Raw genomic sequence first — 26,872 nt, 5'->3', positions numbered from 1 at the left:
TGTAGGCTACGAGTAAAGACCTCCCAACCATTGAGTGTCGCTGTGTCCCAATGTATACTGTTCTGATATCACAGACATAGTCGTGCTTTATCCAGGTTTTATCATGTGGCGGAATGGCAGTTATTACGTGAAATAAATGCGATGGCTTGTAAAATACATCATAAGTAGTTTAATTGTTCGTTGCACCATGTTATATATTCCGCCAATAAAGGCATGGACGTCTCATAGCTGTTAAGTAAGTAACGTTAAGACAATGGATGCTAGTAAACTGTGTCTGTCAGTTGCATGCATAGCGAGCTAAGCTGCTTGAAACTCAAAGTTTAGTTCGCTATGAGAAACAACCCACAAATAGAAGGCTGCACTTAAGCCTACTCCGTAAACCTGCCGTGGATGCATCATTTTTTAAATTTAAAACGCCATGCATAGACGGGAAACTTGGTTTGTTAAGAGGACATCAAGAGAGTAGCTAGCTAACTTATACTTACTTATACAGTTACGCTACGTCTGCCAGCATCTAAAAATACAAATAGCAAACTTGGAATTATAGTTTGATCCATTTGCAAACAGTGGAGACTTTAACTGTGAGATGTGTTTTACACTTACGTAGACATTTATTTTAACCGTGTGTCATACAAAGCATTGAAAACTTTTTGTTTTGATAAAATGTTTGCTAAGGTGGTTCAGTGGAGTCCTGATTCTGACTTGTCTTACGTGGTATTCATTAAAAGTAAGGATTCCCATTGCTTCCCTACAGGACACATTATTTTGCATGTCATGGAGATGTGGGTTGCTGTATTTAAACAGGCATACATACGAGAACGTTACATAACACAATTGTATAGGGGTATATTATTATTTTTAAACATGTAACATCATGTACCGTGTATGATACTCGTGAATAAATTTTGTTATAAAATGAATAATTGATTTATTGGTTTAATTCAGAAAATTGGTTCAAGTGGAGGACATGAAAAGCTGGAAATGTTAACTTGCCATCAATGATGAACAGTGTCTACAGGGTTTAGCCAGATTGTAGTGTGTCAGGAATCTTAGGTGCATTTTCAGAAAACTAGTCATTTATAATAAACTAAAATATTAAAAAGATGATGTCGAGAGCTAGCTTAAGTGTATTGTGTTGTGTCATGAAGTGTGACAAGTTTAAGAGAACAATATTGTAGTCTGTGTGATGTTCTTCAGGAGCATGTGGCTGCCCTAACGCTGGTGTTAAGTCGATCGTGTTGACATGGCGATGCAGCGTGGACCCAGGCTGCTGTCCAGACTGTTTGGGGTCAGGCCCCGTTGCGGCAGAAGCAGATGCTCCTCAGCCAAACCCAGTCCTCAGGACGACCCTCTGTCGGAGACGCGATTCAACCAACTGAAGATCCAGATGCTGTCCAGGAACCTGCATGAGCAGATTTTCCGCGGAAGGGTGGAGAGCCAAGGGGAGCGCGAGGTGGAGCGGAGCATACAGCACCTGCAGAAGCACCACCTGTGGGGCCGGGAGACTCCTCCTCTGCCCGACGTGCAGCTGCGCCTGCCCAGCATGTACGGCAGTGACATCGACCAGCACTTTCGCATCCTGGCCCAGAAGCAGAGCCTCCCTTACCTGGAGGCGGCCAGTGAGCTGCTGCAGGCCCCTCTGCCCCCTGTGCCTGAGGACTGGGCCTGGGAGACAGGCTGGACCCACTACGGCCCAGAGGGGGAACGCAGCAGGGTGGACTTCCCTGACGAGCTAGCCCTGGTGTTTGATGTGGAGGTGTGCATGTCAGAGGGACACTGCCCCACACTGGCTGTGGCGGTTTCTCCAACTGCCTGGTAAGAGTACGTACAGTACAGCAGCTGGTACACACACTGCTGAACTTCAGCCACAAGTTGTTTCTGCTGACGCACCATGGCTGTTTGTGAGCCGTATCATAGGCGTTTCCATAACTAAGCTGAGCACATTCCATTTCGGCCGATCAGAGGCTGACTGTCTGCCAGTCGCAGATAGGGCCATTGGTTCCCTCAAGCCCAATTAAATGAAATGGAAGAAAACAAAAGGAAGTGTGTGGTACAAAGTGTTTTAACTGTCTGTCCTCCTGGGATGGGTACCAGACACTCATGTTTGGAAATATTTATATCCTGATCTACATACATGTAGGCTTATTCACGGCAATCTTATTTCTCCATAATGACAGCAACATAAGCGCAAGGGATTCTTCCTCCATTATAAGCAGTCAGCCCAACACACAGATCTAATGAAGTTCAGCACTAAAAATTCTGCAGGATTCATTTGAGCCCTTCACCTGTAGCTCAGATGATCACATTGAGCATTAGAAATACAGCCAAAGGCTGTGCAGTACAAACCAAAATAAGGCTGAGTTGCGCACAGAAAGCTTTCATTTGAGTTTCATGGTGCTGTTTGCAGTGACGGATTTGTGGGGTCCTTGCAGGTACTCTTGGTGCAGTAGGAGGCTGATCGAAGACAGGTACACCTGGTCCAGTCAGCTGACCCTGGCTGACCTCATCCCTCTGGAGACTCCACCCAACAGCAGCCGCCCCCCTGCAGGACAGTGGAAGGAGAGGTTGGTGGTGGGACACAACGTCAGTTTTGATCGCAGTCTCATCAAAGAGCAGTACCTACTGAAGGTGAGCTAGGCTGCATTCAGCTTCATGACATGGGCCCAGACTGGTTTCAGCTGTTTGCTCGAACTATGAATAAGTATTTCACGGCTTATTTGTGTGCCCTTGATTTGTGTGCCCATGTATCGCTAATGATGTGAATACATGTTCTTGGCCTTTGTTGAATCCAGGGTTCCAAAATGCGCTTCCTGGACACGATGAGTATGCACATGGCTATTTCTGGTCTGACTGGCTTCCAGCGCTCCCTCTGGTTGGCCAGAAAGCACGGAAAGAGGCGTGGTCTACAGGAGGTGAAAGAGCACTTGAAGAAAGCTGGCCGAGTCAAGGAGGGGCCAGGGGTCAGTTGTGAATATTACTCTAAATACCATGTTATTCATCTGCATAATAATAATCTCATGAGATTTTGATGCCAAATGTGGTAAATGTATCCATTTTGTTGCAGCTGAGAGTGATATTCACTTACCATGATATGCGTACATTATGTTGTAGTGACTCCGGTGACTGGTTTTGAGGGTGTGTCATATAGGGGTAGAAATGTGAGTTCTGAGTTGTTTGGCGGGTTTGGAGTTGCATATTGCAGTGGGTTAAAGTATGCCATTGGACACACCACATAGACTGCACGCAATCGGCAACTAGGTCACCATACTTCCAATGTTCTGCATCTGTTTATGTGGTTTGGCTATATTTATTTCGTGTGCAGATTGGCGGGTGGGACTGGGTGGAGCTCAGCAGTGTGAATAACCTGGCGGATGTGCACGCTCTGTACGTGGGTGGAGCTCCCCTGCAGAAGGAGGCTCGGGAGATCTTTATCAAAGGCAACATGGCTGATGTCAGAGACAGCTTCCAGGTGAGAGGAAGCCTGAACACCCCCCCCCCCCACACACACACACCTCAAACCACCCCACTTACACAAACCCCAAACCACCCCACTCGCACACACACCTCAAACCACCACACTGGCACACACACAAACCCCAAACCACCCCACTCAAACACACACAAACCCCAAACCACCCCACTCAAACACACACTTCAAACCACCCAACACACACACAGCTCAAACCACCCCACTCACACACACACACACACACACACCTCAAACCACACACTGACACAGACACACCTCAAACCACCCCACTCACACACACACACACATACAACACCTGCGCACACACACCTCAAACCACCCCACTCACGCACACACCTGTACACACACCTCATACCACCCCGCTTACACACACCTGCACACACACCTCAAACCACTCCTCTTACACACACACACACACACACACACACACACACACACACACACACAACCTCAAACAACCTCACTTACACTCACGTCAAACCACCTCACTCACACACACCTCAAACCACCCCACTCACATTTACTGGTTTCCTCCACATTGGATTAACTTTATTGGGAGACCCAGCATATACATTAAACTAATGCTCATGCTCTACATGCAATGTTAAGCATTGTGGGATATCACTTAATTGGCAGCAAACTTGCTCTGCTAGTAGAGGTGATTATCAGAGGGCAGAAGGCCCCTTTGCTACCTTTGGTCTGTGGTGCCCTCTGCAGGAGCTGATGAGGTACTGCGCCCTTGATGTCCAAGCCACTCACCAAGTGTTCACAGAGCAGCTACCCCTATTTATGGAGAGGTGAGGGGAACCTCAGCCAGACACGCCTCGTCTATGCAGTGCTCTCTCTCTCTCTCTCTCGCTCTCACACACACACACACACACACACACACACACACTCCTCCTCTGTGAAGTGCTAAATTATACATACATACTTGTTCTCTGTGCAGCACTAATACGGACACACTACCCCTCTCCTCTTCAGGTGTCCCCACCCAGTTACATTTGCAGGGATGTTGGAAATGGGAGTGTCCTACCTACCTGTCAATCAGAACTGGGAGCGGTATTTGGAGGAAGCGCAGGGCACATTTGAGGAGCTGCAGAGGGAGATGAAGAAGTCTCTGATGAGCCTGGCGGATGACGCCTGCCAGCTGAGTGAGGATGAGCGGTGAGGGAGCGGGAGGGCTTCTGGAACACTCCGTGCAGTACTGTGTCATTTCACTTTTATTTTTACCAAAGTTTTGAATATACTATATAGCACGACCACTGTTGAAGCCAGTATGTTTTTAGTTGGGTGGGTCGCCGGTGGGCACGGATAGTGCAGTGGGTAGCACTGCCGCCTCACAGCAAGGAGGTCCTGGGTTCGAATCCCCGGTGGCCAGGGCCTCTCTGTGTGGAGTTTGCATGTTCTCCCCGTGTCTGCGTGGGTTTCCTCCGGGTACTCCGGTTTCCTCCCACAGTCCAAAGACATGCATGTTAGGCTGATTGGAGAGTCTAAATTGCCCGTAGGTATGAGTGTGTGAGTGAATGGTGTGTGTGCCCTGCGATGGACTGGCGACCTGTCCAGGGTGTATTCCTGCCTTTCGCCCAATGTATGCTGGGATAGGCTCCAGCCCCCCTGCGACCCTGTTCAGGATAAGCGGGTTCAGATAATGGATGGATGAATGGATGGGTCGCCGGTGGAATTTTGAATATCGTGATGCATGATGGGTTATACTTCCAATGTGGGAGTGTCATACTAGTTAATGGGCAAAGCCAATGGAAAATTTAATAATTTGTTGATTGGGGAAATGGAAAATGTGTTCAATTTTGCTTTGTAATGTTGTATGTTGTCAAATAGCATTGCCTGAATTCACACCTAGTGTGTGTGTGTGTGTGTGTGTGTGTGTGTGTGTGTATGCATATGCATATTGCCTCTCAGATATAAAGAGGACCCTTGGCTTTGGGATCTGGAGTGGGATGTGCAGGAGTTTAAGCAGAAAAAGTCACCGGTCAGGAAGAAGAAGCCAGTTAAACCGGAGACCCCAGAAGAGAGCAGCAATATGGCTGACTTGGACCAAGGTACAGCCTACGTCACCACACAATATCTACAGCACTACCATCACTACCCACTATATCTACAGTGCAGTGTTCTGTGGTTATAGTGCAGTGTGCAGTGAGTCAAGTGCATTACATAGTACAGCTGTTGAGTGCAAGGCAGAGTACTCATGCTGGATATCAATCAGACCCGGGCCCACCCCCGGAGGAGGACAACACAGCGCCTCCTGCCAGCAGAGCAGTGCTGGAGCAACTGAAGGAGACCGTAAGCCGCTTACCCAAGAGGACACAGCACCTTCCTGGGCATCCAGCGTGAGTACTGCCCCCTGCAGGCTCCAGGACTGGCCCGCAGCGGAGACCTCACCCGTGTCCCCTCTCTGCAGATGGTACCGGAAGCTGTGTCTGAAGATGTCGGAGGAGGCCTGGTCCCCCGGGCCCGGGCTCATCAGCCTGCAGATGAGGGTCACGCCCAAACTGATGGGGCTGAGCTGGGATGGCTTCCCCCTGCACTACACGGAGCAGCACGGCTGGGGGTACCTGGTCCCCGGCCGCAGGGACAACCTGCAGGAGGAGGAGCCCGGCGAGGGGGCCGTGTGTCCTCACAGGTAGAGGTGGACTTAAGGGGACATGCGTGTATCTCACAGGTAGAGGTGGACTTAAGGGACACGCGTGTATCTCACAGGTAGAGGTGGACTTAAGGGGACACGCGTGTATCTCACAGACTTTAACACTTCAAATGCTGCTAAAGAAAAGCCCCACAGAGCACTGGGAACGTATAGTTATATGGAACCTGTTACAAGCCAAAAGATAATGAATTGAATGAAAACCTTTGTTCTGAATGTTGGTGAAAATGTACGGTATGTTCATTGTAAATGCAGTATTGACTGGGTACTGTACTGAGGCTGAAGTTGCTGTCTCTGTTCTCAGGGCCATTGAAAGGGTGTACAGGCAGAGCTGTGAGAGTCAGGAGGAGCAGGACAAGGACCGGTTGCTCTTGGAGGACTACATGTTGACCGACAGTAGTGTGTGGCAGACGGTAGGAGAGCAGTGTCCCTGAAGTCATGTTCAGCGGTAGCCTTGCTAGCCGATGTCCTTGTGGATATAACAAGTTACTACTCAGTGCCATTTTGTACACAGTGAGTTGCTGCTCAATGCTGTTTAATAGTGTGCTACTACCATTTTATATATGTCATTTTATATACAGGAATGTGACCATGAACAGTGTACTCAGTACTTAGTATTTATTGCAAGAACATATCCACAATGTTACATTTAGAAGACCATGTGTATTTCAATAAAATAGTTATATTGTTTGAACATTTTTCACAAAAGCAAGAAATGTAAACATGAAACCAATATTTAAACATGGAACAAGGTAGTGGGAAACAGGTGGGGCTTACGGATTGGTGTGACCATATGGGAAAAAAAAACAAAAACATTCACAACATCCCAAAGTAGCTTTACTTGAGCCTGGGGGTGGGCACAAGACAAGTTCAATCTTGATGAGGCGGTGTCCAGATCAGCGGCAGCTGTAATGCATTTCCTCCTGTTGCCTATAGGTGGAGGTACTGAGTCAGCAGGAGGTTTTCAGTGAGCTGGACACTGTGGATAAGAAACGTGGGAAGACAGAGGTACAGGCTATGTTTCTGTTAGATCTCTGCGGCCCTTTGGCAGATTCACTCTTCTCTGCAGGTCTGTGGAAGATTCATGGCTGTACTCTTGGTCTGTCACAGAAACCAGAGCATCCAAACGAACAGACGCAGAGCCAGTGTCCCTCTCACCATGGTAACGGGCCATACAATGATGTTGATATCCCAGGCTGCTGGTTTTTTAAACTACCTCATAAGGTGAGACACTTACACAAATGCGCATTCATTTATTTTTTCATGCACACAAAATCTCACTGTACAGGCATGTACTCATGCACAGAAACGTACTCATATACAGGGTATGCTCTCAAGCGGTCACACACACACAAACCTACACCCTCATTAAAGCAGACACACAATTTGTGTGCTTGTACACGCACGTGGACGTCTGTTCAGCCTTTGGGGTCTGTTGGCAGGACGGGAACGATAATAACGTGGGAAGCCCATTTGCCAAGGACTTCTTGTCCAAGATGGAGGATGGCACTTTGCAGGCTGGGCGTGGGGGCACCAGTGCTACCCGAGCTCTCGAGATCAACAAGATGATCGCGTTTTGGAGGAACGCCCACAAACGCATCAGGTACAGTGTGCTCTGATGTCTGTTCTCAGGACTGTGTTTGGTACGGTGTGTGCTGATGTCTCAGTACTGTGTTTGGTGAGGGTAACAGGCTCTTCCTCTGCAGCTCACAGAAGGTGGTTTGGCTCAGGAAAGGGGAACTGCCACGGACCGTCAGCAGGTGCGACAACTACACCTCTATTACACCAGCGTCTCATAGCAACACATTCCCACCTCACTTTATTTCACCTTACTCCTTTTCTCTTGTTATGACACAGGTAAAATGTTTTACGGCCAGTTGGTTTATTTCCAGGCAGAAGCCTGGTGCTGCTGCTGTCTCTGTGTTGGCACTAAGTTCAGCTGAGCTCCTGCTCCGTTTCTCAGACACGCTGATTATGACGAGGAGGGGCAGTACGGGGCCATCTTGCCCCAGGTGGTCACCGCGGGAACGGTCACAAGAAGAGCTGTGGAGCCTACCTGGCTGACTGCCAGCAATGCCAGGGTAAGGGAGGGGCAGGTGAGGGGCTGAGGGGCATGTGTGTGGTATAGATGGTGGTTATGGTGTAGTGTAGGTATGTAACGGTCCACTGTGTTTCTGCAGGGTGACCGGGTCGGTAGTGAGCTGAAGGCGATGGTGCAGGTGCCTCCTGGGTACCACCTGGTGGGGGCTGATGTGGACTCACAGGAGCTGTGGATCGCCGCCCTCCTGGGAGAGGCGCACTTCGCTGGTCTCCATGGTAACCTGAGAATAACCGCAGACGTGTAACAATGTAATGATGTGACGCCGTAGGGGCGTTTCCTCACATAATGACACGGGGGCAGGTCCTGGTGTAATGACGTAATGACGCAATGTCACGGGGACAGGTCCTGGTGTAATGACGTAACGCTGTGGAGGCAGGTCCTGGTGTAATGACGTAATGTCACGGGGACGGGTCCTGGTGTAATGACGTAACGCTGTGGAGGCAGGTCCTGGTGTAAAGACGTAATGTCACGGGGACGGGTCCTGGTGTAATGACGTAACGCTGTGGAGGCAGGTCCTGGTGTAATGATGTAATGACGTAATGACGCAATGTCACGGGGACGGGTCCTGGTGTAATGCCGTGGGGACGGGTCCTGGTGTAACGCCGTAACACTGCGGGGGCCTGTCTGCAGGCTGCACGGCGTTTGGCTGGATGACCCTGCAGGGGAAGAAGAGTGACAGTACAGACCTGCACAGCCGCACGGCGGAGGCGGCGGGGATCAGCCGGGAGCAGGCCAAGGTGTTCAACTACGGCCGCATCTACGGAGCAGGCCAGCCATTCGCCGAGCGCCTGCTCATGCAGTTTAACCACCGCCTCAGCCAATCGGAGGCCGCAGACAAAGCCCGACACATGTACGCTGTCACCAAGGGGATCCGCAGGTACCGCTTCTGCCTGTGCGCACACATTATACATACACACGCACAGTATACACACACGCACACAGTATACACACAGTATACATACACACACAGTATACGCACACAGTATACATACACACGCACAGTATACACACACGCACACAGTATACACACAGTATACATACACACACAGCATACATACACACGCACAGTATACACACACGCACACAGTATACACACAGTATACATACTCACACAGTATACACGCACATAGTATACGCACACAGTATACATACACGCACACAGTATACGCACAGTATACATACACGCACACAGTATACACAAAGTATACACACGCAGACAGTATACATACACACAGACAGTATACACACACGCACACAGTATACATACACGCACACGAACATGGTCATCCGAGGGAGAGTCCTCTCTAGGGAGAGACATTAAACCCGATGTTAACGCAGCAGCAGCTCTGTTTAGCAGCTGTTCAGCTCATTTCACACAGTAAATGTCAGCGATCAATATAAAGGTTTCATACTGCTGAAGGAAAAAAGGGAATACAGCAAAGAAATGTGTCTTATGTAATAATCAGGTAATCCAAACTTGTGAAAAAATTTAACTGAGAAATCAGAAAATCTGGGAAAAAAGTACAGATTTTGTGTGTAAACGCTGCAGACTACATACAGGAATGTAATAATACTGTGTGTAGTCTAGAGTGTGCTGTTTGTAAACGCTACACACAGGAAAGAAACATGCTGTGTGCACACAGGTACCAGCTGTCGGAGGACGGGGAGTGGCTGGTAAAGGAGCTGAATCTGAAGGTGACGCAGGAGGAGGACGGCAGCGTGTCTCTGCAAGAGCTGCGCAGGATCCAGAGACTGGCCTCGCAGAAGTGAGTCACTGTGGGGCAGCTGACCAGCAGGGGGCAGTGTCCTGTGGGCAGCAGGGCACTGTGGTCAGCAGGGGGAAGTGTCCTGTGGGCAGCAGGCTGCTGTGAGGCGCTGTGGTCAGCAGGGGGCAGTGTCCTGTGGGCAGCAGGCTGCTGTGAGGCGCTGTGGTCAGCAGGGGGCAGTGTACATGCTGTTTGTTTCCGCAGGTCGATCCGTGGGCGGTGGGACATTGCAGAGAAGCGTGTGTGGTCAGGCGGGACGGAGTCGGCCATGTTTAACAAGCTGGAGAGCATCGCTCAGTCAGCAGAGCCCAGCACCCCGGTCCTGGGCTGTCGTATCAGCCGTGCCCTGGAGCCACGCTCTGTCAACAACGAGGTGAGAAATCACACGCGTGGATAAGCCAACCGCACAAAGAGCACCACTTCATGCTCTCTCTCTCCCTGTGTCTCAGTTCATCACCAGCCGGGTGAACTGGGTGGTGCAGAGCTCAGCAGTGGATTACCTGCACCTGATGCTGGTGTCGATGCGCTGGCTGTTTGAGGAGCACGACATCGACGGGCGCTTCTGCATTAGCATCCATGACGAGGTGCGCTACCTGGTCAAGACCGAGGACCGCTACCGTGCCGCACTGGCACTGCAGATCACCAACCTGCTCACACGGTCAGTGCCGCCCGCAACCGAGTCCGTTCCGGTCATGTTCCGGTCTATCTACCCAGTGCTGCAGTGACTGGTATTTCTCCTTGGTGCCGTTGTGACTGGTCTCTCTCTCTCTCTACAGGTGCATGTTCTCCTATAAGCTGGGAATGCTGGACCTTCCCCAGTCGGTAGCCTTCTTCAGCACTGTGGACATCGATCAGTGTCTGCGCAAGGAGGTCCACATTGACTGCAGAACCCCGTCCAACCCCACGGGCCTTCAGCGCAGATACGGCCTGCTGCAGGGTGAGGGCCCCACCTACAGCCTGCATACACCATCTTTAATCAGCCACAATGACCCTCCAGCTACACCTACATACATACCCTATGGAAGTGAAATGTTTTGAAAAACTTCTATCTCTACACCCAACCTGCCCATATACCTTCCTACCGCTGAGCCTAGTTTGCTTCATAAAAGCAGGTAGAACTATGGTGCATAGAACAGCAATCTTTAATATTTTAGTGTGTAAATCATAACAAAACAGACAATGCTAATACAATTTTCCTTCAAGTTCATTCACTTTTGGGTATAAATGTTGCATCATTATGTGAAATGTGACTCTTTTCCAGGTGAGGCTCTGGACATTTATCAGATCATCAAGATCACACAGGGCTCTCTGGCCAAAGGAACACAAAAAAACGAAGTCATTTCCAAAAACCGCATCCAATCAGAGCAAGGCTGAGTTACAAAGGAGCCAACCAGAGAGTCCATAGTGAGAAGCAGACTGCTGGAGCAGCCAATCAGAGTTTGCTGAGCTGGGGTGGAGTCACTGCTTCCGTCTCTTTTTTTGAGGCCTCTGGCTCTCCTGCCTCTGGCTCTCCTCTGACTCCTGAGTGACTGCAGTCTGAAACAAACATCTTGGACTCAACACATGGGACTGGTACAGATGTATCACAGATACATGCAGCCTAGTCTAACCATATTGACTACATCCTGTAAATATACTGTGATAATAAAAGAAACAAACAAGTGGTGAGCTATGGTATTTAGGAGTGGTTTGTCGCATCGTTTTGTGGTTAGGGTTAAGGGTCAGGGTTAAAGGTCAGGTTTGTCACACTGTAGTTTAAGGTCAGGGTTAAGGTCAGGCGAGCCTAACCTGTTCCTGTAGCACCGCCTCCAGTGCTGTGCCGTTGATGCGGAAGTCTCTGGAAGTGCTGAGCTTCATGTACTGCATGAGGTTAACCTGCAGGAGGTAGAGAGGACTTAAGTGCATTCCCCACAGCCGCAGCCTGCTATGCACAGCACATCTCCACCAGGTCGAAGCAATCACGTTTTTTAACTTACATTTTATGTAACACAACCAAAATGCCTGTCGACCTATGACCGGTGGACATACCTTAGACTTCTTTGAGAGGAGGATGAGAAATTTCTCATACTGTTCAATACTGAAGATCAAACTTGGAATCGTCCTGGACTCACGGAGAACTTTAGCCTGCAGAGGAAACAGTCCTTTTATGTTCAACAGGCCTACGTTCCACCCCCCAGAAGGATGTGGGAGGTGTATGACCACGTTGCTGTAGAAGCGCATGCCGTAGGCATCCACACTGGGAGTGACCCCAAGTAAGCTATGAGGGAAAATGAATGAAGAACATATGGTCCTGGTGAGGACCTGGGTGCACCCCTAATTACTCATGGCGGTGATTATCACGGGATGTTCCATACCGAAGCAGCAGCCACTCCTTCTTCTTTCTTCTTTTTCTTCTCACCGCCTGCGGTCGGGTCCCCGCTCTGTCACAAGCACAATCAGTCAGGCACTCTATGGAGTGATAAGAGCGTCTGCCAAGTGGCATTAATGTAATGTGAGGATTCGGTGCTAAATATGGGTGAGTTTCCTGAGTTGAGATCTTACCTGTACGTAGGTGATGAAGGAGTAGCACTGTGGTGTGAGGTGGGATCCAGACAGCTTCACCTGCGCACACAGAGGTCAGAGTGTGACGTGCGCAGAAGGGGTGGGGCAGGTGATGGCACATTCTACAGAAGCAGAGGACTAACCAGTTTCTCGATGCGGGAAGGAAGCCCTGTGGCCTGGGTGGAGCAGCGCTGGATGCACTGTGGAGAAGCAGAGGTTAAGGGTTGCAGGGTTCATATTTTTGGCCACCCAGGTAGGTGTGGCCCAGTAATGTCAGTAGGGTGATTGTGTGTGGGCAGGGCGGGGGGAGGGGACTCACGTATTTCATGAGAGTGGTGAGGATGGTGTAGGTATGGCCCAGTGTTCTCAGTAGGGTGACCGTGCAGGGCCCGGGAGGCAGGGCGGTCTGAACCAGCTCGTTGAGTGCGGTCAGCAGTGTCCCCATCTGCAAAGTCACCGCTTTCTCCACGGGGTCCTGCTGCATCCCCACCTGTGTGCCCCCATCTGTACACCCAGTGTACGGTCACTCATATTCCCCCAAACAGCAATCATACACACGCCCTAATAATACACATCATCACATGTGAACTGTACACCACCAGACTCATCGCAAACATCACATATCACAATGTACACATTTACTGACAGGTGTACACATTTACTGACAGGTGTACACACGCACTCGGACACACACACACACACACACACACACACACAGCCTACCTGGGTTCCCTTGCTCCGTCCCCAGCTGCCACTTCCTCTTGGCGATCAGCCAGTCCACCTCATCCAGGATCCGACCCACCTGCGTCAGAACCAGGATCTGGAGCAACAAGCAGAGATGCGTCATGGCTGATCTCCAGGTCCGACACGGTCAGACACGGTCAGTACCGAGGGGCGGAGTGCTCACCGCAGTGGGTGGGGCGGTCTTCATGCTGACGATAGCGAAGTGAGACTGTTTCTCCACTTCCACATCCTGTGTGGGGATAAGAGTACGGCTAAAGAGCAGCACGAGTGTTATAAGGACAGTAGCAGTGTAAGAGGGCAGAGTGTTCGTGTTAGTCTTGACTCCATTTTTATCATGTATAATCTGTTGAATGTGTGTTGATTTTATGATTTTATCATTTGATAATGTGCAATGAGTAGCTTACATGCTACACCCTATTCCTGCCAGGTCTTCAGGATCGCAGTGGAAATGAGTCACGGTTGTATTACGATATCCTGATCGATTAAGTTCTATATCTGTGTATTGTATTTTAATGTATCAAATAAAATCAATGCGAGCGAGTGTCAGAGGCCTGCAGGCTCCACCTGGTCGATGTCCCCCAGCTCTCCGTGGATGTCCTGACAGAGCTCCCATAGCACAGTCACGGGGCTCTTATACAGAGCGTGCTGTCTGAACAGCAGAGACAGCAGGGCCTTACAGAAAGCCACGTCCTCTAAGGGTGGGATAAAAAACACCTGTCAATCAAACCCCCTCCCCCCTATCAGATAGGGCATGACAGCAAGCTGTTGGTAATATAACACACCAGGAAGAATGGAACATGCAACGCCATTCACAGATTTAGTTAAGATGTATAAAATCACTAAATATGTGGTATTTATCTCATCAGCATTCACTCATCTTTCTTCGTAGCTTTTGTGCTTTCTGGGCACCTGCCCTGGCTTCTGAGGCTATGGAAGTTATTGGTAACTTTGAGAAACTTTATGAATATATTTTCTGAAGATTGGCAGCGGTGTATGGATGGGAGGACGGCACAATTTCAAGATTTTGTTAACGATTTACATTTTTGGTTTACCATTTTGCTTCGGTCAAGTGATCTAAAAAACAACGTCTGCTTTGCAGACTTGCGGTTGGTCTGCAGTGGTTGTGAACAAAGCTCAGGGAAACGTATGTGAAGTGACATGTCCAGGTAAACCAGTAATCTTTAATAATCAGGTACATATAAACTCTACTCACCAATACCAGTCTCCTTGCTGATTTTAACAGTCCAGGTGATCATCTGAACAAACTGCCAAAGATAACGGGGTCAGGAGAGGTCATAGGACAGTGATTTGCACAGATTACTGTCGAGACAGTATTTAGGACACTAATAATTCATTATGTCAGTGACTGGAATTATAAATATGTTAAATATGATTGTGGCAAGGGCACGGTTTGCGGGAAGGAAGCAGGGCAATCTGAGGACCACGCCTTACGTAGGCACACACACCTGGAAGTTTTGAATTAGTCCAGGCTTTAAATGTGTGCTCTTTCCACAGTAGGATGAGACCGGGGAACCAGTGTCGAATGAGAGAGCTGTGTTCGTGGAGGCAGAACTAAAGCTACAGCACTGAAAAGCTGCAGTGTGGTTTTCTTTTATTTGCCTGTTATTTTTGTTTATTGTTTTTACCCCAAACCTGTGAGGGCGGCGGGCAAAGAATTGTGGTTTTATTTTCACTCTCGTGCTCTCTCCTCCCCGCTGGTGCTTTCGATATCTCCCTATTTAGCATTTATGAATGACCATAATTTTTTTCTGAGCAGTATTATGAAAACATAATCTGAAACTAGACAGAAAGTGTCATAATACACGTTTTCAGGTTTTTTCTTTTTAATGGCAAAGATATGATGGTCCAAAATCAACACAAAACACAATTCACTCCAGTCTTGCCTGTACTGCTGAGGGCTCTAGAGCCTTTCCTGTGCTGCTCTAGAGCCTTAACTGTGCTGCTCCAGAGCCTTTCCTGTGCTGCTCCAGAGCCTTTCCTGCTCCAGAGCCTTTCCTGTGCTGCTCTAGAGCCTTTCCTGTGCTGCGCCAGAGCCCTTCCTGTGCTGCTCCAGAGCCTTACCTGTGCTGCGGAGGGCTCTAGAGGCCTTACCTGTGCTGCGGAGGGCTCTAGAGGCCTTACCTGTGCTGCGGAGGGCTCTAGAGGCCTTACCTGTGCTGCGGAGGGCTCTAGAGGCCTTCCCTGTGCTGCGGAGGGCTCTAGAGGCCTTACCTGTGCTGCGGAGGGCTCTAGAGGCCTTCCCTGTGCTGCGGAGGGCTCTAGAGGCTTTACCTGTGCTGCGGAGGGCTCTAGAGGCCTTACCTGTGCTGCGGAGGGCTCTAGAGGCCTTACCTGTGCTGCGGAGGGCTCTAGCTGGCCAGAGAGCACTCCCAGGATGCTTAGCAGTAGCTGGGCCTCCTTGCTGTTGAACTCGTCCTCAGCTCCACTGATCTGGGTCACCAGAGCCCTCTGTGATGTGGAACAGGGGTCCAAACAGAAACACGGGTCAACACCAGGGATGAGGACAAAGCAACGTGCTCAGCCTGGTGGGAATTGGCAGTACCTGAAACTGGCGGATGTAGAAAGCGATGTTCTTCATCACACTGGAGCCTTCCACATTTTGCTCCTCTTCCTCAGAGACATCTGAAGACATCAAGAGAGACCCGGGTAAGAGGAAACTTTATTTGTACATTATATGCAGAGAAAACAGATCAACAGGTAACCTGGCACACATAGGTCCTGTGTGTTCACCATGTGTGTTGACATTATGTGCTGGAGTGTCATGCCTGCAGAGCTACCAGGATAACATGCACAGAGCTACGCACTCCCTGACAGGATAACATGCACAGAGCTATGCACTCCCTGACAGGATAACATGCACAGAGCTATGCACTCGCTGACAGGATAACATGCACAGAGCTATGCACTCCCTGACAGGATAACATGCACAGAGCTATGCACTCGCTGACAGGATAACATGCACAGAGCTATGCACTCGCTGACAGGATAACATGCACAGAGCTATGCACTCCCTGACAGGATAACATGCACAGAGCTATGCACTCCCTGACAGGATAACATGCACAGAGCTACGCACTCGCTGACAGGATAACACGCACAGAGCTATGCACTCCCTGACAGGATAACATGCACAGAGCTATGCACTCCCTGACAGGATAACGTGCACAGAGCTATGCACTCGCTGACAGGATAACATGCACAGAGCTATGCACTCGCTGACAGGATAACATGCACAGAGCTACACACTCGCTGACGGTTAAGTGGCCAGAGCCTGTAGCGTCTCACCGACAGCACACAGGAAGTGCTTGATGCGGGCCGGGTGTCGCTGCAACACAAAGCTGAACACCTTCAGCAGCCCATCCAAACACAGCAGAGAGGTGCTCCGACAGCCCCCCTGACCTCCCTGCTCCAGGGCAGCGGGGATCCTGCTGTACCTCCACATCAGAGCACTGGAACAGCAACAACAGCCCATCAGCATGCCACACAGCCTGACCTGGAGGTGTAACATAGCTTATTCTGGGTTTATCCATGTCATATTCAATTCAATTCAGTTTTATTTGTATCACACTTTTTACATAAGACTGTCACAAAGACGCTTTACAGAGTAGCATGCCATATATCCTGACCTAGTGATTTCATAGAGCCTTCAGACAACCCGACCTGGTGATGTCATCCAGGCTGACCTTTGGATTTAATACTGCCTGACCATGTCATGTTCTAGAGCCTACTGACAGTCTGACCTTATGATGTCAGAGCCTTTTGACAGCCTGACCTGGTGATGTCACAGCATACAGACAGTTGAGCTGGTGATATCACAGCCAACAGACAGCCTGACATGGTGATGTCACAGAGCCTACTGACAGCCTGAACTGGTGATGTCAGCCAACAGACAGCCTGGCATGGTGATGTCACAGAGCCTACTGACAGCCTGAACTGGTGATGTCACAGCCAACAGACAGCCTGACCTGGTGATGTCACAGAGGTGGCGGAAGGTGCGGTCTGTGCTCTCTCTCTCCAGGCTGTCCTTGCTTCCCGTGTCCTGCAGCTGCTGGACTTTGTGCACGGCCACGCTGACGGCATAGCGCTGGAACTCGGCACTGGAGCGCAGCACAGACAGACTCTCCTCTCGGCTCTGAGTGCTGTCTCTGATACACAAACAAGGCTGTTGAACTCCAGCAGTCAGGCGCTCATGCACACACAGTCTCACAGAGACACACACTCTCTCACACACACCTGAAGAGGGCGGTGAGCAGCATAGACACACAGCTCAGGGAGAGCAGGCTGCCTGTCTGGCTGCAGGGAGACTTGCTCTTGCTGGACTTCTCCTTCAGGATGTCAGACAGCTTGTGCCAGCGGTTGTAGAGCTGAAGGACATCCTCAAAGCAGTTCTTACTGAGGGAGAGAGAGAAAGAGAGAGGGGAAGGGGCATGTATGAGAGAGAAAGCAGTCTGACAGAGACAGATGTATGCCAAAGAAAGGGGCTGTCAAACAGGGTACCTGTAGTTGGCCTTAATGAAGTTGTACTCGATCAGAACCTCATACACCCCCAGCACCAGCCCAGCATAGATGCTGTTCTTCACCCCAACACTGGAAGCTGAGGAGAAGTCTGCAGATTTGTCCTGTGGAGACCAGAGGGTCTGATGTCAGGAGACTCAGAGAGAGAGAGAGAGAGGAGAGAGGAGAGAACTGAGAACTGCAGGAGGCAGAGATGGACACATAACTGCAGGAAGTAAGGAAGCAGAGCGCTAACCAGCTCAAAGTCTTCCAGCTCGCTCTTCATCATGCGCCTGGTGATGCTCTCCAGAACGTCCTGCAGCTCTGCCTGGACCCCGCCCTCCTCCTCCTCCTCGTCTCCGTCAGTGCCACGCTGTGTGCGCTGCTGCAGGTCCTGGTACCACAGCAGGCAGTGCACTGCACAGCTCAGCAGCTGGGCCTGCACAACAGAGTCTGCTTAACAAAGAGCACCTGAACACTGAGGCCTACAGAACACAGTCCGCTTAACAAAGAGCACCTGAACACTGAGGCCTGCACAACAGAGTCCACTTAACAAAGAGCACCTGAACACTGAGGCCTACAGAACAGAGTCCGCTTAACAAAGAGCACCTGAACACCGAGGCCTACTTCAGGGCATCCCTCACAGCAAGCCCACCAAACCAGAGCAGATGTTAGCCAGAGTTGCTAAACATGGAGCCATACTGAAATGAGTAAGTAGCTTTAATGGCTTTCCTTGAATTGATGGAGACCAATCAAAATGTTATCAGGTTCACAAACACAATCATATATTCCACTTGCAAGTATGTGTGTGAACATGGCTAGCCACAAGTACTGTGTTACTTGATAGCTAGCTTGTACTTGGATAGCATATATTCATAATCGTTCTTTGGGTGTTTCCAGAGTGCTTTTTAAAATAGCTGTTAATTGTGGAAGTGTGTTATATCGTCATCTCTGTGTTGCTCAGCAGGGGTAGTACCAGGGGCTCCTGCAGGAAGACGCTCTCTCCCTGAGCGCTGATGCACCTCTCCAGCTTCACCGGAGGCAACAGGTCCTGCTCTGGTTCATAGTACCGTTTCAGCTGTACACACAAACACACATTCAACAAAATGATGGACAATCTACGACGCATTTGGTAAAAGCTAAAACTGCAACAACTCATAATGGTACAGTTACACAAATAAACATGGCTGCAAATAGCCTTGACCCAGCTGAGTGATTGCACGCATGCGCGCGCGCACACACACACACACACACACACACACACACACACACACACACACACACACACACCTGTGAGAGCAGAGTCTGCAGAATGGAGCTGGCCAGCTGCGAGTTGCGATGAAGGACATTGTTGAAACCCTGAGACAAACACAGAAGCATTAGACACAGGTCATTCAGCCCATCTACACCCCCGCCTTCAGACTAAAGATCATACAGCACTGTGCAAAACCTGGACAATGACACCAGGAGTGCCACACCTTCTGCCCCTGATGGATATTCCAAAGCATCTGGGAGACTGAAATGTATATACAGGCCCCTCCAAAAGTATTGGAACAGCAAGGCCAATTCCTTTGTTTTTGCAATACACTGAATACATTTGGGGTTGAGATAAAAAGTTCAGAATTTCAGCTTTTATATCCTGGTATTTACACCTAGATGTGTTAAACTACTTAGAACATAGCACCTTTGGTAAAAGTATTGAACAGAGAGTATTTAAGTAAATGAAAGTAAATAACACTTAATATTTGGTAGCATATCCTTTGCCTGCAATAACTGCATCAGGTCTGTGACCAAACTGTTGCATTCTTCTTTTGTGATGCTTTTCCAGACTCTTACCACAGCCTCTTTCAGTTGTCGGTTTCGGTGGGTTTCAATCTCCTCTTTAGGAGGTGAAATACATGCTCAATCGGGTTAAGGTCTGGTGATTGACTTGGCCAGACTAAAACCTTACACTCTTTCTTTCTAATCAAGTCCTTTGTTGTGTTGGCAGTGAGTTTTAGCTCATTCTCTTGGACCTTGCTGTTCCAATACTTTTCGAGGGGACTGTATATTTTGAGTATCCAGGATCAAGGTACAATTTACCAGACCTTCTTCAATTCACAGTTTTATTTTTTCGAGAGGTCCATCAGCTTCTCAGGCCAAACTCATCACTGGCATCTCCTCCCTCCATTAGAGCAGAGGAAAGCACACTGCAGGTAACCTGCTGCAGGCAACTGAGCAAGGTGAGATCAGCCTAATGAGTCACCGCTCCTTAAAGGAGATGAGACAGGCGTCACACTGTGCAAATGCACAGACAGGTAGACAGCCAGCCAAACAGACAGGCATACAGACAGACCATACCTGGTACAGCAGGCCTCTCACGTCAGCTTGCTGTCCCAAACTGCGCCGCAGGCTGCCCAGGATCTCCAGGCACAGAGACTCGTTGGCAGCGGAGTTATAACGCGAATGAACATCCACCTGAACCTGTCTCACACACAGAGACATGCAGCTCAGATTAACATCCACCTGAACCCGTCTCACACACACAGACATGCAGCTCAGATTAACATCCACCTGAACCTCTCTCTCACACACACAGACATGCAGCTCAGATTAACATCCACCTGAACCCGTCTCACACACAGACATGCAGCTCAGATTAACATCCACCTGAACCCGTCTCACACACACAGACATGCAGCTCAGATTAACATCCACCTGAACCTGTCTCACACACACAGACATGCAGCTCAGATTAACATCCACCTGAACCCGTCTCACACACACAGACATGCAGCTCAGATTAACATCCACCTGAACCTGTCGCACACACACAGACATGCAGCTCAGATTAACATCCATCTGAACCCGTCTCACACACAGACATGCAGCTCAGATTAACATCCACCTGAACCTGTCTCACACACACAGACATGCAGCTCAGATTAACATCCACCTGAACCTGTCTCACACACAGACATGCAGCTCAGATTAACATCCACCTGAACCCGTCTCACACACACAGACATGCAGCTCAGATTAACATCCACCTGAACCTGTCTCACACACACAGACATGCAGCTCAGATTAACATCCACCTGAACCTGTCGCACACACACAGACATGCAGCTCAGATTAACATCCACCTGAACCCGTCTCACACACAGACATGCAGCTCAGATTAACATCCACCTGAACCTGTCTCACACACACAGACATGCAGCTCAGATTAACATCCACCTGAACCTCACACTCACACTCACACTCACACTCACACACACACACACACACACACACACACAAAGACAAAGACATTCGGCTAAAATTAACATTGACCTGAATCCTGACTCAGACGCACACACATACACACACAAACCATGCAGCTCAAAAGAACATCCACCTGAACTTGTCACACATACATATGCACACACAGAGAGAGGGGGAGGAGTGAGGGGCGGGGCTGAGGGCAGGAGCTGCACCTGACTGGCTGACACAGTCTGACTGGCTTGGCTGCAGGCCACACTCCCCAGGACCTTGAAGTTCTTGAGCAGCAGCAGGAATCCAGCCACAGCAGCCTTGCGTCCATCCAGCTGACTGAGGAGGAAGGACACGGGTAAACACTCACCTGAGCAGCCACAAGAGCACACGCTGCTCCATTTCAGCCAATCTGCACATTCACTTTAAAATATATTCAATCCATGCATTCTTCAGAAAACTACAGAATACATTTAGTATTACTTTAATACATTAGTACCTTAGTACAGACTGTGTTGAATGTTTATGGTACTATCATGATCCAATTTTGTTTCTTTCTGGGTAATGGAGAAATGAAAGGACTTCCACTGCTGAAACAGGGAGCGGTGTTGAGGAGAGGAGCAGAGGACAGAAGAGTGTACCTGGAGAACACAGCCTTTCTCAGCACCAGGATCAGGGCGTCTCTCAGGGACACGCTGACTCTCAGTAAGGGCTGCAGAGAAGAGCACAGCAGAGGTACAATACAGCAGTGTGCTACAGGCCTACACTGCACAGTACAGGAGTACGGGACAGATATTCAGTACAAGTATAAGTATATGATCAGGTATACATATGGTGCAGATATACAGATACATGGTAGGCGTAAAGTACACATGCAGTACACGATTGTGGTGTTGGTGTAAAATACAGGTGCACAGTACAGGATAATGTTATAGGTGTGAAGTACATGATTATGGTATAGGTGTAAAATACAGGAGTACAGGATTATAGTATAGGTGTAAAATACAGGTGTACTGTACAGTACAGGATTATGGTATAGGTGTAAAATACAGGTGTACTGTACAGTACAGGATTATGGTATAGGTGTAAAATACAGGAGTACAGGATTATAGTATATGCGTAAAATACAGGTGTACTGTACAGTACAGGATTATAGTATAGGTGTAAAATACAGGTGTATTGTACAGTACAGGATTATGGTACAGCTGACGATACCTGCACTGCCTGGAGTAGACCCTCCACCGTGCCGAGGGGCAGGTACGGCAGGTGGTCAAAGGTCTCCATCACCTTGGAGGATGACTCCAGGAGGATCATGGGAGCTGACACAGCGATGTCTGAGAACAGCTCTGAGAACAGAAGCAGAGTCACATGAGATCCCTGTGTGTACCCGTGCGGGGGGAGACGAGGAAATAACCTGCTTTACGTACCTATGAAATGGAACACTGGGGAGGCCATCTTTGTGACCAGTCTGGTCAGGACCTGCTCCAAAATCTCACTTCTGATTGGCTCGTGCAACTGCAGAAACAGAACAGCATCACTTTGATACAGTCCGCAAGTGTTGTTTCTTCCTAAACGGTGTCCTGTGGGTCGAATGGCTGTTGTGTATGGCTGAAGTAAAGTTTTTCTGGGTTTCCTGAGCTCCTGTAATACCTTGAAGCTCTCCAGGAGAATGAGTCGTCCCAGCTGACAGGCCTGTTGGGCGGGGGTCTTGGCCACGCCTGTCTGGCTCTCCGCAGGCTTGCCGAAAGGCCCCGGCTTGGGTCCGAACGAGTCCATGAGGATGAATCCCAGCTGCACCAGACCCTGCGTGACGTGGTCCCAGCCAAACACGCTGCAATGGCAAAACGTTCCTCTCATATCACATCTGTGCAATTGAGCCCTGCCTAGCTAGGGGTCGGGGGCCTATGGCCTGTGTGCTGACCTGTTCCTGACTGTGTCCAGGATCATGTGTGTCACTCCCCGGCTCTGTGGAAATAAGCCCTGCACAAACATGGAGCCGGACTGCACCTGCTCATCCTTCAGACTCCTCATCACTGCAGCCTTCAGGAGCTCAAACACCTGCCAGAGACACAGCAGTGTAGCTACAGTACACACACACACACACACACTGCAATAGACAACACCCCACACACACACACACACACACACACACACACTGCAATAGACAACAACATCACACACACACACACACACACACACACACACACTGCAATAGACAACACTACACACACACTGCAATGCAGACCACTACACACACTACAGTACACACACTGCAATGCAAACCACTACACACACACACACTGCAATGCAAACCACTACACACACTACAGTACAAACACTGCAATACACAACACTACACACACACACACACACACACACACTGCAATGCAAACAACTACACACACTACAGTACACACGCTGCAATACACAACACCACACACACACACACACACACACACTACAATGCACACTACAATACACACCACAACACACACAACAATGCTCGCCACGACACACAACACACACACAGTGCAATATACACTCAACACCACAATACATTACAATACACTACAACACACACACACACACACACTGCAATACACACCACAACACAAACTCCACTACAAACATAGTATGATACACATACAGCACCACTAAACAATACACAAACGACATACGAGAGTATCTGAGTGTTGTCCAGTAAGACACAGAATAAAGTCTGACTGACCTGTTCCTCGTAGCGCTGGATCCGGGCCACAGACAACAGGAGGGCGATACTAAAGGGACACAAGCCACCTCCCAACTCACCCTGCCCCGCCTGCCAACACACCACAGCCACAACATCAGCCAAACTGTAACTGAAAGTGCCCATGAGAGATACTAAACACACAAGGAAAAAGTATTTTTAAACTAAATGTTAAAAAATAAAAAATAAAGATGAATTAATGAGAGAGAGACCTTGACGCTCTTGAGCAGCTCCATGCCCAGTCCGTGGTCCAGTCGCACAGCAAACGCCACGTGCAAGATGGTGGTTCCCTCCACATGCCGCAGCTGGTCCTGAGGCACGGACTGCACCTCCACATCCAATCCACTTTAACACAGACACACGGCAACCAAACAGCAGAGTGCACCTTTAAATCACTTCAACATAGACACACACTGACCAATCAGCACAGAGCGCACCTCCACATCCAATCCACTTCAACATAGACACACACTGACCAATCAGCACAGATTTAACATGCACTTACCAATCAGTAAAGCCACAAGAGGCACAACTGCGCTGACTAATCAGTATAGAGACATCTAATGTTAACCCTCCTGTGTGGAAGAATGGTAAATATTTATTTCAGTAATGGGTGTATGTGCCACTCACTCGCTGTGCTTTGCTTCTTCAGACACACGCTGGTCCTGTTCATTAAATAAATTCACTAGACCATCCAGAACCAGCTTCTTACAACCCTGGAGACAGAAACAAACGGATTACCATGTTACCTACCTAAAACACATGCACAGGTACGCACACGCACACTCACAATGCATGCAAACACAGACCTTGGCTGTCAGGAGAAGCAGCTGATAGGCCAGCGGGGGGATTTCCTGCAGGTCCAGTTTGCTGCACATCCGTAGAACTTTTTCCACCACAAACTGCAGCTCCTCCTTAGACAGAGGTACGTCCCTGCACAACACACAGGTGAAAATTAAGCCAGCAGTTTAATTGTTTATATACGTTTAAACACGCAAGCACAGACAGGTATATACCTGAACATAGAGGTGAGATGGGTCACGCACTGAGGGTCCCACCTGCAAGAACAGAACAGACAAGTTAATGGCAAGTGAACATAAACCAGGAGTGTGTGCATGTGTGTGTATATGTGTGTGCATGGACAGGCTAAGATGCACTGACCTGCAGGAGCACAGACTGTTGATTAACTGTTTCCTGTATTCATCCCCACTGAGTTCTCCTGAAGAGAGTGAGTGATCAGCCAATGAAAACCCTAACAATATGCTCAACAGGCCCATATACACACCAACTTAACTTCTCTTGTTATATTTCTCATAGGACCCATCGTGTAGTGCACTGCAGATTAGTACCTTTGCCGTAAGCCAGCGTCTCTGTCGCAGACAGAGCGGTGAGAATGGTGGGAAACAGTTCCAGAGACTTCCCGCTGCCCATGGACCCCGCTTTGATGGCGTCCACAAACACAGAGGCCAGCTGTGCCAGAGCAGGCCCAGGTAGCGCATGAGTCTGCAGGTGGAAAAGCGCATCGAGGACTCACAGGTGTTAGAGAGCCCTGCAGACAGGGCTCCAGGGAGAATTATGACACAAGAAGACTGCCCTCACCTCCATCATAAGCAGGCCGATTATGTCAGAGGCCACCTCTGGCTGCAGGTCTCCAGATTCACAGAGCGGGATACAGTGTTTGTACAGGAGCACTCTGCAGGCTACGCCCTCTGGCCTTGCAGGCGGAGATCCTTTAAGCAGACATCAGATACCTCAACGAACTGCATCACACTTTTTTGAAGGGAGATAACACTCAACCTCTGGTAAACCTACCTTTAAGTATGGCTTTGATCACAGCCCCGACGTCCTTCCCCTTTATGGCGCTGTGCGTGATGAGCGCTGTCAACTGGGAGACAGGACAAAGGCAGTTCACATTACGCTTATCTGAGACACCACGCCGATTATCAAAGGATGACAACTATGCACCGGTGTAGTGACAGTGTTGCTCACCTCGTCCTCTGGCAAAGAGGAGACATAATTCTGCAGCTCTTTGCGGTCCTCTCCCCCGGACAGGGAAACCAGGCGCTCAACGACAGCCCTCATGCCCGTTTGTAGTCAGTCGTATATTTGCTGAAGTTAGATTTATAAATTTAAGCCATTATAAGCAGTCTTTATTAATCTTCTATTGCTGTAAATCCGTTATCCTCTTAAACATCTTAAATCAGAGAGAGATAGTGCACACGTTCGCTTGGTAAAGGGGGACTAATGCACGACCTCTTCGAGAACGGGCAGAGCAAGCTGATTGCGATTCTAACATTAGTGAATACATACCGGAAAGCCAAAACTAACTTGACGCGTTTTAACGTTCACCGAGGAGTGTGCTAGATTGCAGCTAGCTACCATTCCACTGTCCGTTTGTTTAAGAAGTAACCATCTAGCCATTTAGTTAGTGTTAACTATTTGACCCTATCGAGTGCCGAAACAGCTAACCTGGCTACTATTAGTAATAAAATAGCAAACTATTCCGTCGAAATTAGCCAGCTAACTCCGATATTTCATGACTAAACTTCTAACTAGGTAAACGTCATAACGTGTATTCAGTTTAAGCTTCATTCAGTTCCATACCTTTAGCAAGACGTATTACTCGTCCTGGACAGTAGTGTTTGCAAATAGAATCTCCCGCCAGTTGAGAAGTCGACTCAGTCGACCGCCGCTCTCAGCAAACGCTGCATGACAGCTGTGTTCCAGACAGCGTTCTCATTGGTTAGAAGACCGTTCTTCTGGTCTAGAAGATGTTCTCATTGGTAGCTAGCTAGTGCCTATTTTCTCGCGAACGTCTTCGACGCAGCTCTTCTGCTTTTCATCTGGTTGTGATTCTAATCATCTAAGTTTGGTCCTACATTTTAATGTACGAACCTATCAGCTATCTAATGCGACGTCAGAATGACAGAAGTCTTGAATAAGTACAGGCCAGATTTTTACAAGCGATTAATTTTAGGTTACTTAGGTAATTACACCTTTTTGCATATTATTGTATACAGTTTGGTTTTAGACTCGTCGTTGAACCCATGGTTTATACAGTGCTATTTCAACTCATCAG

The 26,872-nt window shown here is 49.0% G+C and overlaps 2 protein-coding genes across 3 annotated transcripts; one reads left to right on the top strand and one right to left on the bottom strand.

Annotated features, from left to right (window-relative positions):
• The first annotated feature begins 73 nt into the window (after positions 1–73).
• On the top strand, positions 74–11,681 carry polg (polymerase (DNA directed), gamma). Of its 2 annotated transcripts, none has more exons than XM_061221504.1 (23): positions 74–235; positions 1,198–1,815; positions 2,433–2,628; positions 2,793–2,960; positions 3,323–3,469; positions 4,208–4,287; positions 4,472–4,654; positions 5,408–5,547; positions 5,712–5,835; positions 5,907–6,128; positions 6,451–6,559; positions 7,083–7,154; positions 7,257–7,370; positions 7,589–7,749; positions 7,853–7,906; positions 8,110–8,227; positions 8,327–8,462; positions 8,878–9,124; positions 9,891–10,013; positions 10,218–10,386; positions 10,463–10,671; positions 10,790–10,950; positions 11,275–11,681. In XM_061221504.1, exons 2-23 carry the CDS (start codon positions 1,244–1,246, stop codon positions 11,385–11,387), a joined length of 3,618 nt encoding a protein of 1,205 aa, XP_061077488.1. In that variant the 5' UTR covers positions 74–235; positions 1,198–1,243; the 3' UTR covers positions 11,388–11,681. The 2 variants fall into 2 exon arrangements, with proteins under 2 accessions (XP_061077488.1, XP_061077489.1); XM_061221505.1 differs by having other exon boundaries at positions 1,179–1,815.
• On the bottom strand, positions 11,138–26,531 carry fanci (FA complementation group I). Its single transcript, XM_061221503.1, has 38 exons — positions 26,398–26,531; positions 25,783–25,902; positions 25,606–25,678; positions 25,393–25,523; positions 25,143–25,296; positions 24,955–25,012; positions 24,810–24,851; positions 24,603–24,726; positions 24,424–24,509; positions 24,006–24,138; positions 23,776–23,865; positions 22,969–23,105; positions 22,698–22,878; positions 22,475–22,562; positions 22,263–22,393; positions 21,689–21,759; positions 21,272–21,386; positions 20,154–20,276; positions 19,104–19,172; positions 18,790–18,891; positions 18,070–18,252; positions 17,817–17,938; positions 17,553–17,711; positions 17,285–17,464; positions 16,605–16,768; positions 15,862–15,941; positions 15,651–15,767; positions 14,512–14,563; positions 13,863–13,990; positions 13,462–13,527; positions 13,278–13,374; positions 12,874–13,058; positions 12,698–12,754; positions 12,555–12,614; positions 12,368–12,433; positions 12,042–12,137; positions 11,802–11,888; positions 11,138–11,549 (listed from the first exon to the last, which is right to left on the bottom strand). Exons 2-38 carry the CDS (start codon positions 25,873–25,875, stop codon positions 11,472–11,474), a joined length of 3,978 nt encoding a protein of 1,325 aa, XP_061077487.1. The 5' UTR covers positions 25,876–25,902; positions 26,398–26,531; the 3' UTR covers positions 11,138–11,471.
• Positions 26,532–26,872: the final 341 nt, after the last annotated feature.

The sequence above is a fragment of the Conger conger genome, chromosome 15 (assembly GCF_963514075.1).
Source record: "Conger conger chromosome 15, fConCon1.1, whole genome shotgun sequence".
NCBI lineage: Eukaryota > Metazoa > Chordata > Actinopteri > Anguilliformes > Congridae > Conger > Conger conger.
This window is presented reverse-complemented; position numbering and strand designations above follow the sequence as displayed.